Source organism: Mobula birostris, chromosome 23 (genome assembly GCF_030028105.1).
Source record: "Mobula birostris isolate sMobBir1 chromosome 23, sMobBir1.hap1, whole genome shotgun sequence".
NCBI classification, from domain to species: Eukaryota; Metazoa; Chordata; class Chondrichthyes; order Myliobatiformes; family Myliobatidae; genus Mobula; species Mobula birostris.
The window spans coordinates 12461040-12476523 of NC_092392.1; the positions used below are offsets into that span (position 1 = coordinate 12461040).

The 15484-nt window shown below is 43.3% G+C and overlaps 1 protein-coding gene across 4 annotated transcripts in view; it reads left to right on the top strand.

The window, feature by feature from the left end:
- Positions 1–15484, top strand: part of kcp (kielin cysteine rich BMP regulator) — a 133147-nt gene that overhangs the window by 87306 nt on the left and 30357 nt on the right. For all 4 annotated transcript variants that reach the window (XM_072241272.1, XM_072241273.1, XM_072241274.1 and 1 more), the window contains 12 exons: positions 916–1068; positions 1314–1420; positions 2387–2480; positions 3371–3544; positions 3924–4006; positions 7575–7668; positions 9760–9942; positions 10427–10597; positions 12649–12825; positions 13965–14047; positions 14268–14358; positions 14905–14987. In XM_072241272.1, the coding sequence (XP_072097373.1) occupies positions 916–1068; positions 1314–1420; positions 2387–2480; positions 3371–3544; positions 3924–4006; positions 7575–7668; positions 9760–9942; positions 10427–10597; positions 12649–12825; positions 13965–14047; positions 14268–14358; positions 14905–14987 (1493 nt within the window). The remainder of the gene's footprint in view (positions 1–915; positions 1069–1313; positions 1421–2386; positions 2481–3370; positions 3545–3923; positions 4007–7574; positions 7669–9759; positions 9943–10426; positions 10598–12648; positions 12826–13964; positions 14048–14267; positions 14359–14904; positions 14988–15484) is intronic.

Sequence of the window (15484 nt, forward strand, 5' to 3'; positions counted from 1 at the left end):
ACTATATTAGTTACCCAGGTATCATCATTGAGATAAGGGGAGATTTCAGAGGTGCAGGTTAATGGTCTGTAACTGCCAATGTACACTGCAGCTTATTTGCCAGACGTAGTGGTGAGGGATAGATCAATAATGTGACAACGTCACGGTTGGATTAGACCCTGTACAGAGTACTGTGTACGGTACTGTTTTTTTTATTTTAGCTAACAAGTATGGTAGAAGCAGTCATAAGGAGGTTTGCTCGACTGGTATCTGGAATGGGTGGGTTGTGACGTTGATAGGATCCTGAGGGGTTTCTAATAGGATAGATGTGGAGGCGACTATTTATGTATCTTGCAAAACCTAAAACCTCAGCATTTAATATAAGAAATCATCCATTTAAGACAGATTGGGCAAATCCTTTGAGGATTCTGAGGCTTTAGCACTCTTCCTCAAAAGGCAGTGGAAGCAGAATATCTTTAAGACAGTGATGAATTAATTCTGGATGAGCAAATGCATGAACAATTACCAGGGATGGGGTAAATGCAGAGCTGAGGTTACTGTTGGGTATTTAATGTTTCAGTAATATTGTGAATATATTGTTTGATTAAGCATTCTTTGTTTTTTAAATTATTCATTATTGTTATATGTATGAAATACGTGAATTGTGAATGTCATGATGCTACCACGTCATATATACACGCCTTGCTTAAAGTAAAAACAAAGTTAGACTGACATTTCCAGCTCTCTCGGTTTCCTTTCAATTAGTTTTTATGTTTTGGATTTACATATCATAACTGTTACCATCAGATCAACCATGATCGTATTGAAGGGAACAGCAGGCTCAGGGGTCAAGTGGCCTCGTCTGCTCCCAACTTGCGTGTTCAAAAGACTCCTGTCCTTAATGCCGTACTCAGCCGTCTGTTTCTCCTCTGTCAGTATGTGTTGTGCAGGGACTGGAATATGAAGATGGAGTGAAGTGGGAGCTGGAGGAGAACCAATGCACCACCTGTACCTGTGTCAATGGTGACACCATCTGCAGGCCCAAGCAGTGCCCAGCTGTCAACTGCCAACACCCTTCCTCAAACGATGGTATGTCCAAGACCAGGATCATCTGAGTAACGTAAAGGCAGATCGATCAAAACACTGAGTAAAGGTGAAGTTTCAGTTTGCAGGGAAGATTGTGGCTGGAGGCAGCCCATAGGATGAAGAGCAGAAGAGCAGGAATTGGGAGGCCGGGTCAGGGGATCAAATTTGGAGTCACTGGGTCAGGTAAAAGGTCTGGGATGTAATAATGTTTTTTTTATATCTAATTTGCCAGAATATTTGTTCCCTAGGTGAATGCTGTCTCTCTTGTGACCAATGCACTTACAACAAGCGACAGTATGTCAGTGGGCAGGAGTTCATTGACCCGGACAACCCATGCCAGAATTGCCGCTGTCAGGTAAGGTCAATTGCCTGGTCTTCCAGCGCCATTAGGAAGGTGACTGTGTCGTGGGCAGTTACTGGTTTCTGCTGGGCAGGGCCCCGCTGCTGGATGTGGACTGGTGGGAGGTGAACGTTTGGTGAGGCTGTTGTTGTCGAGAAGGGGTTAATGCTGCTGAGCCAGAAACCTTGGTGCTCTGATGGACTCCAACTGAAATTTTAACTGCCTCATTAAGACAAGTACAAAGTCAGGCTACTACCATCTTAAAAATTAAGCAAGAGTTAAAGGACTTATGTCTCAGCAAGATCTAGAAAAACTCATCCATGCGTTTATTTTTAGTAGGCTTAACGACCGTAATGGCTTTTTCACAAGTCTCTGTAACAATCCCTCAGACAGCTGCAGCTCCTTTAGAACACTGCTGCTGGAGTCCTCACTGAGACCGAGAAAGCAGAACACATCACTCCAGTTCTCAGATTGCTAAACTGGCTTTCTGTTCATCAGAGGATTCACTTTAAAATAGTACTACTGGTTTATAAAGCACTGAATGGTCTAGGGCCAAAATACATCTCCAATCTCTTGCTGCATTACTAACCTTCCCGAGCTCTCAAGCTGTCTGGGGCAGGTCCGCTTACCATCCCCAGGGTCAAAACTAAACATGGTGAAGCAGCTTTTAGTTACTATGCTCCACGTATCTGGAATAACCTTCCAGAGGATCTGAAATCTGCCCCAGCTTTAAGCTCTTTTAAATCTTTTCCCTGTAGCTTTTATTCCTTTTTTTAATCTTTTTATCATATCTATTTTTGTGTGATTTTATTCTCTCATATATTGTCTGAAATTTGATGTTTGATTTTTATATCTTGTTTTATGTAAAGCACTTTGAACTGTCTTGTGTTTGAAAAGTGCTATACAAATAAACTTGCCTTGCCTTGAATGAAGGGTACATTTCTGAACAACACTCTGATCCAATGATTTCCCTCCTGGCAGGCTGGTACAGTACACTGTGTCCCGACCGACTGTCCCCCGGTTACCTGCAACAGGCCAGAGAAAAAGCCAGGCCAGTGCTGCGCCAAGTGCCCCGGTAAGATCAGACGTTAGAATCTGAGGCCCAGCGTCAGTGGAGGAAATAGATAGTAGGCTCTGGCTCACGGTGTATTTGCAGCTCTCGCCATTGGTTGTGACATACGAAGTCAAGGTGACGCGATAACATCTCCATTATTTCAATCGAATACTCAATGAGTGGGTGTCATTTTTAGTCATCGATCCTACTTGAGGTGATAGTCAACAACAAGATGTCTCGCAGAGAGTTACAAGTTGTAAGAATCTGGACACTTCTAAAGGAGCTGGAAGTTATACTTAGCCCCTTGATACTTGGATTTACCTTCTGCAAAGTGACCGATGAACAAAGTGGGTCAGTAATGCTATCACTGCGCCAGTGACCCAGGTTTGATTCTGCTGCTGTCTGTAAAAAGTTTGTACGTTCTCCCTGGCGTGGCAGCTCCAGATTCCTCCCCCATTCCAAAGGTGCAGATTGTAGGTTAGTTGGTCACATGGGTACAGCTGGAAGCTGTGATTTTGTTGAGCTGGAAGGGCCTGTTTACCGTGTTGTATCCCTAAATGAAAGAGATACTGACTCTTACTCAGATACAATTTAAGGTACTGACATACTCTGCGATACGTCACCCAAGTATCTAGGCACATTTCACACCGTCACTGACACGCAACTCCAGGGAGACAGGTTCTCACTGCAGCCCTGCTTGACAGACACTGACACACTGGACCATAACACCGCAGTTACTGAATCTCCCTGTGACCTGATCCACAGGTACTGACACACCTGGGGACACCACATTGCAGTTATTCCCCAATATTACTGCAGTACTAGAGTGGCGAAGATGCAAGACCGTGAGCAGCCGTTAAAGGAGAACTGGAGGAAAGGACATTTGTGAAAGGCTTTGTTTCTGTTTGCAGACTGTGTGCTTGAGAATCGAGTGCTAGTAGATGGCCAGCGGTTCTCGAACCCTGAAAACTCTTGCCAAGAATGTGCCTGCGTGGACGGGCAAGTGATCTGTAAGGAGAGGGATTGTATTAGCGCCCTCTGCTCCTATCCGCTCTCTGGGACCTGCTGTCAAAACAACTGTAACGGTAATGACACATTCTGGCTGGTTGGTGGTGGGGGGTGGGGGTGTTGGGGACGGTGATGTTGAATTGACTGAGGTGGGGTGAAAGCAGATCAGGATCAGATGCAGGGCAAGGAAATTGGGATGAGGGAATGGGATCACGGGGTAAAGCAGAAAGGGAGAGAGGAACCGCAGATGAGCAGCAGGCGACCTACATGGAGTAAAGGCTGGGAGGGGCGAGAGCAGAGGCTGAACTGTGTCCAGATTGCACAGGAACAAAGCCCCTGCCGTTGTAGCTGCAGCCATGCGGCCTGTCTGAACATTCCCAGAGAAAGTGCAGATAATGTTTTGAGCTGTCCTCTGTCTCTCTTTGTGTCTCTCTGTCTCTTTCTATTTCTCTACAGGTTGTCAGTATGCCGGTAAGGAATATCCTAATGGTGCCAATTTTCCACACCCAACTAACAAATGCAAGGAGTGTCATTGCATTGTGAGTATTAAGACAAGTTTATCTAAGGTAAAGAGACAGATTTGAGTTAGCTTGAGTAGATGTGGAAAAGACTGCTTCTCCCTCCTTCCTCCAGCCTCTCACTGTCTCTCTTCCTCTCTCATTCCTCCAGGCTGCCTCCCACCATCTCTAACTGCTTTTTTTATTGCTCCCTTCAATCTCCATTTCCTCACAGACTCTCCCTTCCCCTGTAATCACTCACCATCTCTCCATCCACCGACAATCTATCACTGGTCTTACTCCTACATTCACCCCTTTTCGCTACTTCCAGTTCCTTACTATCTGAAATTCCTGCTACTCCTTCAGGATATTTGTTTCTCCATTTTGCACACAGCAACATGAGAAATAGAAGCAAGAGTAGGCTGTTTAACACCTTGTGCCTACTGTACCATCTAACAAGGTCATCAGTCAGTGTCATATTCCGGCATTAACCTCATAATATGCCCCCATACCACCCCCCCCCCGATTCCCATAATATTTAAAAATCTATAAACTGTTTCAAATAGACTCAGTGACTTCCAAAGACTCACAACCCTCCAGCTGAAGAAATTTTTCACTTTTGACCTGAGTAGTCTACCCCTCAAGATTGATTTTTTGTTGTAGGCAGTCAAGCCAGGGAAAAATCAGACTGTTAAACCCCATAAGAATTCTGTATGTTTCAAAGAGACCACTTCTCATTGATCCTAAGTCGCCAGAGAAGATAGGCCCAACCTTAACTTTTTCTTGTAGGACAAGCCTGACATTCCAGAAGCTAATCCTGTGAGCTTTTCTGCATTCCCTTCATGTACCTCTTCGCTTCGGTAGAAAGCAGATCAACATGCAATGTTCCATATGCTCCATTCTCTGCACATTTGTGTGCCTATCTAAGAGCCTTTTAAATGCTTCTATCGTATTTGCCTCTACTACCACCACTGACGGCACATTTCCAGGCACCCATCATTCTGTGTAATACAAAACTTGACTCATACATGTCCATTGAACATCACCCACATTAAATCTATGCCCTCTAGTAAAACATAGAACCTTTGGCCCACAATATTATGCTAAACTAATTCATCGCTTCTGCATACACAATGTCCAAATGCACATGGATACACAACCTTCAGAATGTAAATACATCCCAATATTTTAAAAATACTCTTGTTTCTCTAGCTGCTCTACCAAAGGAGCTACATTTTACGTATTTTACCAATTTAATTTCATCTGCAATGTCCTTGCATTCATCTAGCCTGTCGGTGTCCCTCAGAGGCCTCTCTGCATCCTCCTCCTACCCTACATTGCATCTAGCTGTTGTCTTTAGCAAACTTGGATACGTTACACAAAAACGACGGACAATCTGCTGGAGGAACCCAGTGGGTGGATGTCTGAGGTCATGGTGAAGGGTTTTGACCCAACGTGTTGACAATTCCTTTCCTGCCACAGATGCTGCTCAGCCCACTGAGTTCCTCCAGCAAATGGTTTGTTGCTCCAGCTTCCAGAATCTGCAGTTTATCGTGTCCACTCATACAAAGCTCTTTTCAAAGCCCCAAGGGGCAGGTCATCAAGTCGGTATTTATCTTGGCCACCATGATTTTTTATGAATAAATTTATGAATATTAATTTTTCTGAGCTCCTCATTCGGTCAGAACCTGTAAACATCATGTATTCCACAAAACCTGACATAAAATATTTGTTTAATTTCTCTATTATTTCACACACTTCCCCCCCCCACCCCACCGACTCCTTTAGTCTCAGTCTATATTGGACCCATTAACTCTGCTAATCTTTTCCATTTTTATATAGAAACATAGAAAACATAGAAAATAGGTGCAGGAGTAGGCCATTCGGCCCTTCGAGCCTGCACTGCCATTCAGTATGATCATGGCTGATCATCCAACTCAGAACCTTGTACCTGCCTTCTCTCCATACCCCCTGATCCCTTTAGCCATGAGGGCCATATCTAACTCCCTCTTAAATATAGCCAATCAACTGGCCTCAACTGTTTCCTGTGGCAGAGAATTCCACAGATTCACCACTCTCTGTGTGAAGAAGTTTTTCCTCATCTCGATCCTAAAAGGCTTCCCCTTTATCCTCAAACTGTGACCCCTCGTTCTGGACTTCCACTTCCTCAACATCGGGAACAATCTTCCTGCATCTAGCCTGTCCAATCCCATTAGGATTTTATACGTTTCAATCAGATCCCCCCTCAATCTTCTAAATTCCAGAGAGTATAAGCCTAGTTGATCCAGTCTTTCATCATATGAAGGTCCTGCCATCCCAGGAATCAATCTGGTGAACCTCCTTTGTACTCCCTCTATGGCAAGAATGTCTTTCCTCAAATTAGGAGACCAAAACTGCACACTATACTCCACAATACTCTGCATTTCCATCTTGTTGGCCTTTTCTTTTTTAATGGCCAAGCCTTCCTTTGCTGAATTCTGAATTTCTCCCACACCAATCTCTGAACCAGTCATTCCGATTTTAGACTACATATGCCAGTTTGCTTGTCGCGTGGTTAATAATCCAAGAGATTCAGTTTATTTTAGCTTGGGCACTTGATGCTCATGTTCTTTATTGGAGAAACTCTCTTTTTAAAGGTTTTATCAATATTGCTGGTTCTCACATGTAATAGAGCCACTATATCTTATCCCTTCCCACTGCAAGATCTCCTCTAGCCCCACGGAGATGTCCTTAACCCTAGCCTGGGCTAGCAGCACAGATCTGAGATTCATGCTCCTGATACAAAAAACACAAACGCCCTCCAAACCATGCCATGGCCCATCGCTGTCCTGTTCCATTTCTCTTCCACAGATTCACTGGTACTCAGTACTACAGTGGTCTGGTTTCTTGTTCTCCTTGTGGTCACTGCAAGAACCTCACATCTCTTCAAAAAGTGCATGTCTGAGACTCCTGCAATGCCTCTTCTCAGTCCCCATGTATGAGGCATTCAAAGTCATGTCCTCTTGAACAATTTTTAAGCATTGAGTTCAAATAGTGCGACTTTCACCTGGAATAAGGTATCCAGGTAACCTTCCCCCTTTCTGATCTACTGCATCATCAGGATCTTACATGTAGTCACTGTGGATCCCAGTGGCTTCCAAAACCTGCAGCGTATCAACTGCCCTATTCTGTCTGTTTTAAATTATTTGTGTAATTTTAATCAATTTGTTTAACCCCATTACCAAAGTGCCTTACTCATCAAAGTACACAGAATATGGACACTCTTTTACAAACGGTCTGTGGCTCTTGGCTTGGATAGTTTTATATTCCTAGATAACAGAATGAATCACCAGTCTTCAATTAATCTGCTCCAGATTGTTACCCAATTACCTGGGAGATTAATTGTTTATTAAATAAATTTAAAACTGTGTGGTTAAGAATTTAAATGTAAAAATAAATTAAACCATTGAACCTAAAACTGTTATTCCCTGAAGTTCCCAGTCTTCGAACTCTGTAGTCAGAGACCATAGTGCCAAAGCCACATCTCTACAATCATTCTGAGAATACTCATCCTGTGACATCATGTTTTCAATATTTGTCTTTCCCTGTGTAACATGTTATCTCCTTGTAGAATGGAAATGTGCAATGTCTGTCGAGGAGCTGTCCTCCTCTCTCATGCAACGACCCATTCCTCCAGCCTGGAAGCTGCTGTCTGCAATGCCCAGGTAGGGATAAGCATATGCAGATGTCAGCTAGAGTGGCTGATGATTTGGAGTGTGTCTGAGGGTCACACAGAGGAGCATGGTGCATTCAGAGGGCGTGTATTCCAGCACCATGGGTATATAACAAGATATAGGCCCATGGTATTACAGGAAAGATACTAGCATGGTTAAAGTATTGGCCGATTGGCAGGAGGCAAAGAGTGGAAATAAAGGGAGCATTTTGTGGTTGGCTGCCAGTGACTAGTGGTGTTCCGCAGGGGGCAGTGTTGGGACTGCTTCTTTTTACATTGTATGTCAATGATTTGGGTGATGGAATTGATAGCTTTGTAGCCAAGATAGGTGGAGGTGCAGGTAGTTTTGAGGAAACAGGGAGGCTGCAGAAGACATTGAACAGATTAGGAAAATGGGCAAAAATGTGGCAAATGAAATACAGTGCTGGAAAATGTATGGTCATGCACGTTGGTAGAGGGAATGAAAGCATAGACTATTTTCTTTATGGAGAGAAAATTCAAAAATCTGAGGTGCAAAGGAACTTGAGAGTCCTTGTACAGGATTCCCTAAAGATTAATTTCCAGGTTGAGTTGGTGGTGAGGAAGGCAAATGCAATGTTTACATTCATTTTGAGAGGAATAGAAAATAAAAACAAGGATCTAATGCTGAGGCTTTATGAAGCACGGGTAAGGCCTTGCTTTTGGAGTATTGTGAACAGTCTTGGGTTCCTTATTTAAAAAAGAAGGTGCTAACATCCTTTCTAGGAAAGGGTTCAGAGGGGGTTCATGAGAGTGATTTCAGGAAAGAAAGGCTTACCATATGAAGAATGTTTGATGGCTCTGGGTCTTTACTTGCAAGAATTTAGAAGAATGGGGGGGGGGCGGGATATTTCATTGAAACCTAACAAAAGTCAAGGGATGAAAGGTCACAGGGAGGAGGCAGGAGAAAGGAGTTGAGAGGGAAATGGATCAGCCATGATAGACTGTGGAGCAGAATCAATGGGCTAAGTGGCCTAATTCTGATCCTATGTCATACAGTCTCATGGGTTTATAATGTGACATCGGTACATCCTGTGGTATCATAAAGGGCCATGGTGCTTCAGTGGGTCACAGTGAAAGGTGTGGTACCTATACGAGAATTACATTTAGGGTGATAGGGTATAACATAGATTATAAGGAAGCCATGGGATATTTCAGAAAGTTAAACTAAGGAGCTTAGCGTATAAGAGTGGGTTATTACAAGAGCGTGGGATATCACAGTACTAGAATGATGGTGGAAAATATATCAGTGTCATATTGACGATGTGGACCATATCAGTGTTGTGATGGCGTGGAATATCTCGGTGTTGTGGGGAGTGACGTGGAATATTTCGGTGTTAGGAGTAAGGTGGAATATTTCAGTGTTGTGTGGAGTGACGTGGAAAATATCGGTGTTGTGGGGAGTGACGGGGAATATTTCAGTGTTGTGGGGAGTGACGGGGAATATTTCAGTGTTGTGGGGAGTGATCTGGAATATTTTGGTATTGTGGGGAATGACGTGGAATATTTCAGTGTCACGGGGAGTGATGTGGAATGTTTTGGTGTCATAGGAAGTGACGTGGAATATTTCAGTATCGTGGAATATTTCGGTGTTTTGGGGAGTGACGTGGAATATTTCGGTGTTGTGGGGAGTGATGGATATTTTGGTGTTGTGGGGAGTGATGTGGAATATTTTGGTGTTGTGGGGAGTGACGATGTGGAATATTTCGGTGTTGTGGGGAGTGATGTGGAATATTTCAGTGTTGTGGGGAGTGATGTGGAATATATCGGTGTTGTGGGGAGTGACATTGAATATTTCGGTGTTGTGGGGAGTGACGTGGAATATCTCAGTGTTGTGAGGAGTGACGATGTGGAATATATCGTTGCTGTGGGGAGTGATGTGGAATATATCGGTGTTGTGGGGACTGACATGGAATATTTTAGCAATGCAATGAGTGTTTGCCAGTTCCAGTCAGGACTGTGGGATATACTGATGTTGACTTGGGGGTGAGGGATTACCAGTGTTGCACAGTGACTTGCCATATATCCATATCATCCTATTAATATCCTGTTATCTCTGTACCAGCTCCGCCAGCTGAATGTCTGTACTCGGGCCTCCTTTATAAGCACTTGCAGCATTTCTATGAGCCGCGGGACAAATGCCGCTCCTGTGTGTGCAACAACGGGACGGTCACATGTCAGAGGAAGCCCTGTGCCCCCCTGCAGTGCTCACACTCCATCCTGCAGGATTGCTGCCGCACCTGTGACGGTAGGGAGCAAGCTGTGGAGGGCCTGAGAGTGACTGGGAATACTAGGCAGGGGGCGTTCTTACAGGAGATAGCGGGGGGTGTGGGTGAGGCGGGGGCATGTGCAGATTGGGAACTGAAAAACCTAAGCTGGGATGGGATTGTTGACTGTTGTGTGTGTAGGTGGGATTTTCTGGGTATGTGCATGCATATATATTTGTGTGTGTGTGTGTGTGTGTGTGTGTGTGTGTGTGTGTGTGTGTGTGTGTGTGTGTCTGTGTGTGTGTTGGAGGTCCAGTGGTTTGTAATCTGGATGCGAGAGGTGGGTCTTGGCCCAGAATATTGGGTAATCTGAATATGTTTGGAATGAGGTCGTGACAGAAGCATGTGGGGGCTGGTGGGTTCAGCGGTGTTTATGGTTTGGGGTCTAATAAACATAATGGATGAGATATCCAAGGAGTAATGGGTACCTCAAAAATTATGATCTTCCAAAACGTCTTTCTTCAGGCTGTCTGCTAGGTGGAAAGGAATACGCAAATGGAGAAGAATTCGCCGATGTGTCAGACAGCTGCAATGTTTGTGAATGCAGAGAGGGCAGCGTATTGTGTGAAAGACGACCCTGCCCTGTGCTGGAGTGTCCCTTCCCGACACAGGACCGCTGCTGTAAAGCCTGTGACGGTATGAACGCACCCTGGCTCAAATTTATCTTTGTTTACCTCTAATCATTGCTGATCCATTGGTTCATTTTATAGCTGAGGGGTCAGACTTTGACCACTCATCATCACAAATGTTTCAAAAAGAATTCCTGCTGGTCTTGGAGAGATTGGCAGGATATCCTGTCAGGTTGTCAGAATTAGAATTGAGTTTAAAATCACTGGTATATGTCGTAAGGTTTATTAACCTTGTGGCAGCAGTACAATTCAGTACGTAATAATAGGAAAAAAACTGTCAATTACAGCGAGTATATATATTAAGTAGTTAAATTAAATAGTGCAAAAATAGAAATTTAAAAAGTAGTGTAGTGGTGTTCATGGGTTCAATGTCCATTCAGAAATCGGATGGCAGCGGGGAAGAAGCTGTTCCAAAATTGTTGAGTTTGTGCTTTCAGGCTTCTGTACCTTCTCCCTGATGGTAACAGTGAGAACAAGGCATGACCAGGATGAAGGAGGGGTCCCATCAGATTGTGAGAGGGGTTCCTGAGGAACTGGGGTAGGATTTCTGTAGTGTTTGGTGTTTTTTTTAATTTGATGATGATTGGTGTAGGAAGTGTGTCATTTCCTACTTAATATTTTAGAGGATGGCTTATGGCTGATTTCGGGATAGGTGTTCCACTGACTTGTGATCACCTGCTAAGTTATGGGGAAATATTTTCCCACTGTTCATTATTTATTGGGGATGTTTTCCATAATTTTTGTGGAGAGGTTTCCAACCAATTTCCTGCTGCCTTTGTGTTAGGGTGTATTTATTGATGATATGGGAGGGTGTTACTAATGGGGTTTTACAGAGGCGTGGGAGGAGATAACTGCACGAAAGCACCAGCACTGACCACTGGCTGTGAATGGCTAGTTTCTGCACAAAAGTCTTTGTTATAATACTGGACAACAAAATTCTTTCGAAAGTGTTGCTTCCTCAGAATTTCTTTTATGTTTCTGATGGACTGCTTGAAGCTGAACACAAACATAATTTCAGATTACTTGTCTCACATAGGAATTTGGAGAACAAGAAATTAACTTTTATTGAATATAATGCATTTGATTGTATAACAGTGCTGACACTTTGGAATAGTTCAACTAACCTAACAAAAATGTTTTGTTGATGATTTTCATTTGTACTCAGTGTTGAGGCTTCTTGCTTAAGTGTCCAACAATAATCAGCCAGCACTGATGGATTCCAGTTGCCCTGATACCGTTTCTCCATGACCACAATATCCTGGTGAAACCTTTCAACATACTCGTCACTGACAGTGCCAAGATTTGCAAGGAAGAAGTCTAAATGGGAATGCAGAAAATGAACCTTTAGTAACATGTTGCACTTCATGGTTTTGTTTGCTTGAAGCATGTTGTCAACCAGCTGCACATAGTTTGGTGCTCCATAGTTGTCAAGAAAATTTTCACAACATCCTTGAATGCGTTCCTTGCGATTTTCTCCAGTCCCATTAGAAGTTCTTCAAATTGCCTGTCATTGAAGACCTTTTTCCTTTGTGGACGAACAAAAATGCCTCCCTTGGCATCAGTTATTCTGATTTGAATTATTCAAAAATAGTGCATGATAGGGAAATTTCATTTCATTTTCAAATCTTTTTATTAATTATTATTGAAAATCAACAAAAAATACAGTAAAGTAGTTGAATCAACATATCAATATGTACAATAAGAGTTAAACTATCAAATAACTGATTAACCGAGCTAAACAATATATCAATAATAATTAGAAAAAACAAAACGTTAAAACTATTTTTTTGGAAAAAAGAAAGAAAGAAATTTCATAGTGATTTTCATGATCAGCTGCCCAAAATCCATAAGATACACCCACAAGTATTCAGGAGGAAAAATCTTTGTTGTCCAGTGTAATCTGTGGGCTTTGACTATTTTGGGAGCATTTCCTGCAGACTTTCTCGATGAGGGTTTGATTGTTGCCAGTGTCCTCTGGAGGAATGTTCCTGCTCAGCAGGTAAGGGGAAGTTCTCCGTGTTCTTGTACCTCCTGACTCTGCCTCCTTTTGCTTTCCAGGCTGTAATTACATGGGGGTGGACTACCTGAACGGTCAGGAGTTTCCTGGGCCGTTGGACCCCTGCACCCGCTGTGAGTGCATGAACGGGTTTGTCAGCTGTTCGAAGAGACCGTGCTACAGCCCAGGTTGCAGTCATCCCATCAACCTCCCCACACAGTGCTGCCCTGTCTGTGAAGGTAAGGACGCTGCTTTACCAGAGTCAGCCCAAAGGGAGAGTGGCCAAGGCACATCTTTGCCAGCCGCAAGAGAGAGGCTGAGAGACGTGAGTGCACAACTATTGGTGAAATATTTAAGGGGAACCTGAGGGGAAACGAGCTGCCAGCCAAAGTAGTGCATGCAGGTTCAATTGCAAAACATTTAAGAGATGTTTGGATAGGTACATGGATGTGAAGGGAATAGAAGGTTATAGTCTGGGGGTGGGTAGATGGGACTAGCCAGGGAAATAGGTCAGCACAAACTAGATGGACCAAAGAGCCAGTTTATGTGCTGTAGTACTCTGACTTTATCTCCCAAGAGAAGGGTTCCGCGTACACATGGAGTACCAGACTGAGAGAGGGAAAGGGGCTGAGAAATATCATTCCTTGTGCAGTTATCTCCATGTGGAAGAACGATTTGGAGACTCTGAACAAGCCACAGAAATGCCCAGGAAGGAGAGCAACTAAGAGTCATCAGCAAGAGTACTGAGGTTCAGGGCTGAGGGACACCAGTACTGGCAACTTGAGGGAGGAGGAGATAGGGAGGCATGATGGCATGAGCTGAATGGAAGAACATATTTACACTGTCAGTGAGAAGAATATGGAATCCATATTCCCAGGATATGCCTGGTCAGCTGGCTTCACTCAATGGGAAGCTAAAGAAGCACAAGAGTAAGAAAGGGAACAGCTTATCAATATGGTGAGGAAAACAGTAAGAAAGGGAACAGTTAATCAATATGGTGGAGGAAAACTTAGTAAGAAAGGGAACAGTTTTATCAATATGATGAGGAAAACATTAAGAAAGGGAACAGTTTATCAAAATGTTGGAGGAAAACTTAGGGTTGGAAGGTAGAACATTAACACCACCATCTGAGCTCAGTGGCCTCCTTGTGTCATGGAAGTTCAAAGTAAATTTATTATCGAAGTGTATATATGTCACCATAATCAACTCAGAGATTCATTTTCTTGTGGGCATACTCAATAAATCCATAGTAGAATAATAACCATAATAGAATCAATTAATTTTAATGTTTAAAACTTGTAAAATTTGTTGTAAACTTGTGATTAGTTCTGCCATTGTGTGAAGATGGCATTATTCACAATCAATCTGGTATTCACAGGCTGTTACTATGCTGGTGTTGCTATTGGCAATGGACAGACATTTGCGGACCCAAGTGACTTATGCTCTCAGTGTACCTGCCGGGTGAGTATTGGAAGCATGATGTCGAAGACGGAGGATGGGTGGGGATTAATACTCACTCACTCCCCTCCCTGTGTTGGGAAGAATTGACCATCCGCTACCATATTCTTAACTCCAATCCCCATCCTCACAACCCCACCCTTTTCTCGCTGCATCTTTACCTACTAGCCGCAAGGTGGAAACCCCTCAGTCTGTTCAAGCTCTGCTCTACGTTGTGTTTCAGATGGGCTCAGTGCAATGTGTGAGGAAGTTGTGTGCTCCAGCTCTCTGCTCCCACCCCATCACCGGACCCTGTGACTGCCCCCAGTGTGACGGTGAGTGAGAACCCCAATCGCAACCTGATTGTCTTACCTTCAAACTCAAAATGACTGCTGGAAATCAGAAATTAAAACAGAAGATGATGGAAGCACTCAGTAGGTCGGACAGCATCTGTGGAAAGTGAAGTAAAATTCACAAGTTAGGTCAAAGGGCTTCATCAGATGAGGTAGGAATTAGCCCTTTGGCCCCCTCAGACCTGCTTCACTGTTCAACAACATCACAACTGATTGTCTATCTTGGCAAATTCATTTACTTTTTTTTCAATATCCAGAAGAAAAATATTGATCTCTGCTCAAAAGCAATCTCTGAATGAATTCCCCTTTCCCTCCAGGGCTAGAGAATTCCAAAGATTCATACCCTCCTAGTGAAGATATTGCTCCTCATCTCAGTCCGAACTATCCTGGCCATTAAACTACTGTGCAATTCTGAAGAAGGAACTGGTCTCTGACACCTCACAAGGGATAGTGCTCAAAATTTAGTGTGGTTCACAAAATAGTGGATGGTATTTGTTAGTTGCCTCCGCCTCTGTCTTTTTTTTTTAGGTTGTCATTTCCATGATGAAGATTATGCAGACGGAGCGACATTCCCTGCACCTAAAGGGAAATGTAAGGAGTGTCGTTGCTGGGTAAGATCCTCCTGGTCTGATGTCTATCTGGTAAAGTCATTCAAGGCTGCTGATGTCATTAATTGTTGGACCATGTATGAATATTCAGTACCTATCATGACTGAGAGCAAAGTACATGTGTCCTTGAGTTAGAAATCTGTCTAAGCCACACCCAAAGGCCAAACCTACCAAATTGGGCTGATATCCAAGGTACAGTAATGACATAATGCCATACCATCAGAGTTGCAGTCTTTTTGACAAGATGTTAAACAGAGGCTTCATTGCATCTCACAGGAAGACATAAAAAAATCCAAGTTCATGATTTAATAAAGAGAATATAATTCCCCAAATCCAACAGCATGATTTTGGTATTTCTACCCTCTCCATTTCTAAGATCTTTACTGAGGGTCAACTCATTGACTTGGTTCCCAATAGTAGTGACAAGAGATAAACAAATCCATTGAATGTAGCACTATTGAAGATGAATTTCCAGATCAGTCAAAAGGATCTGTTCTATT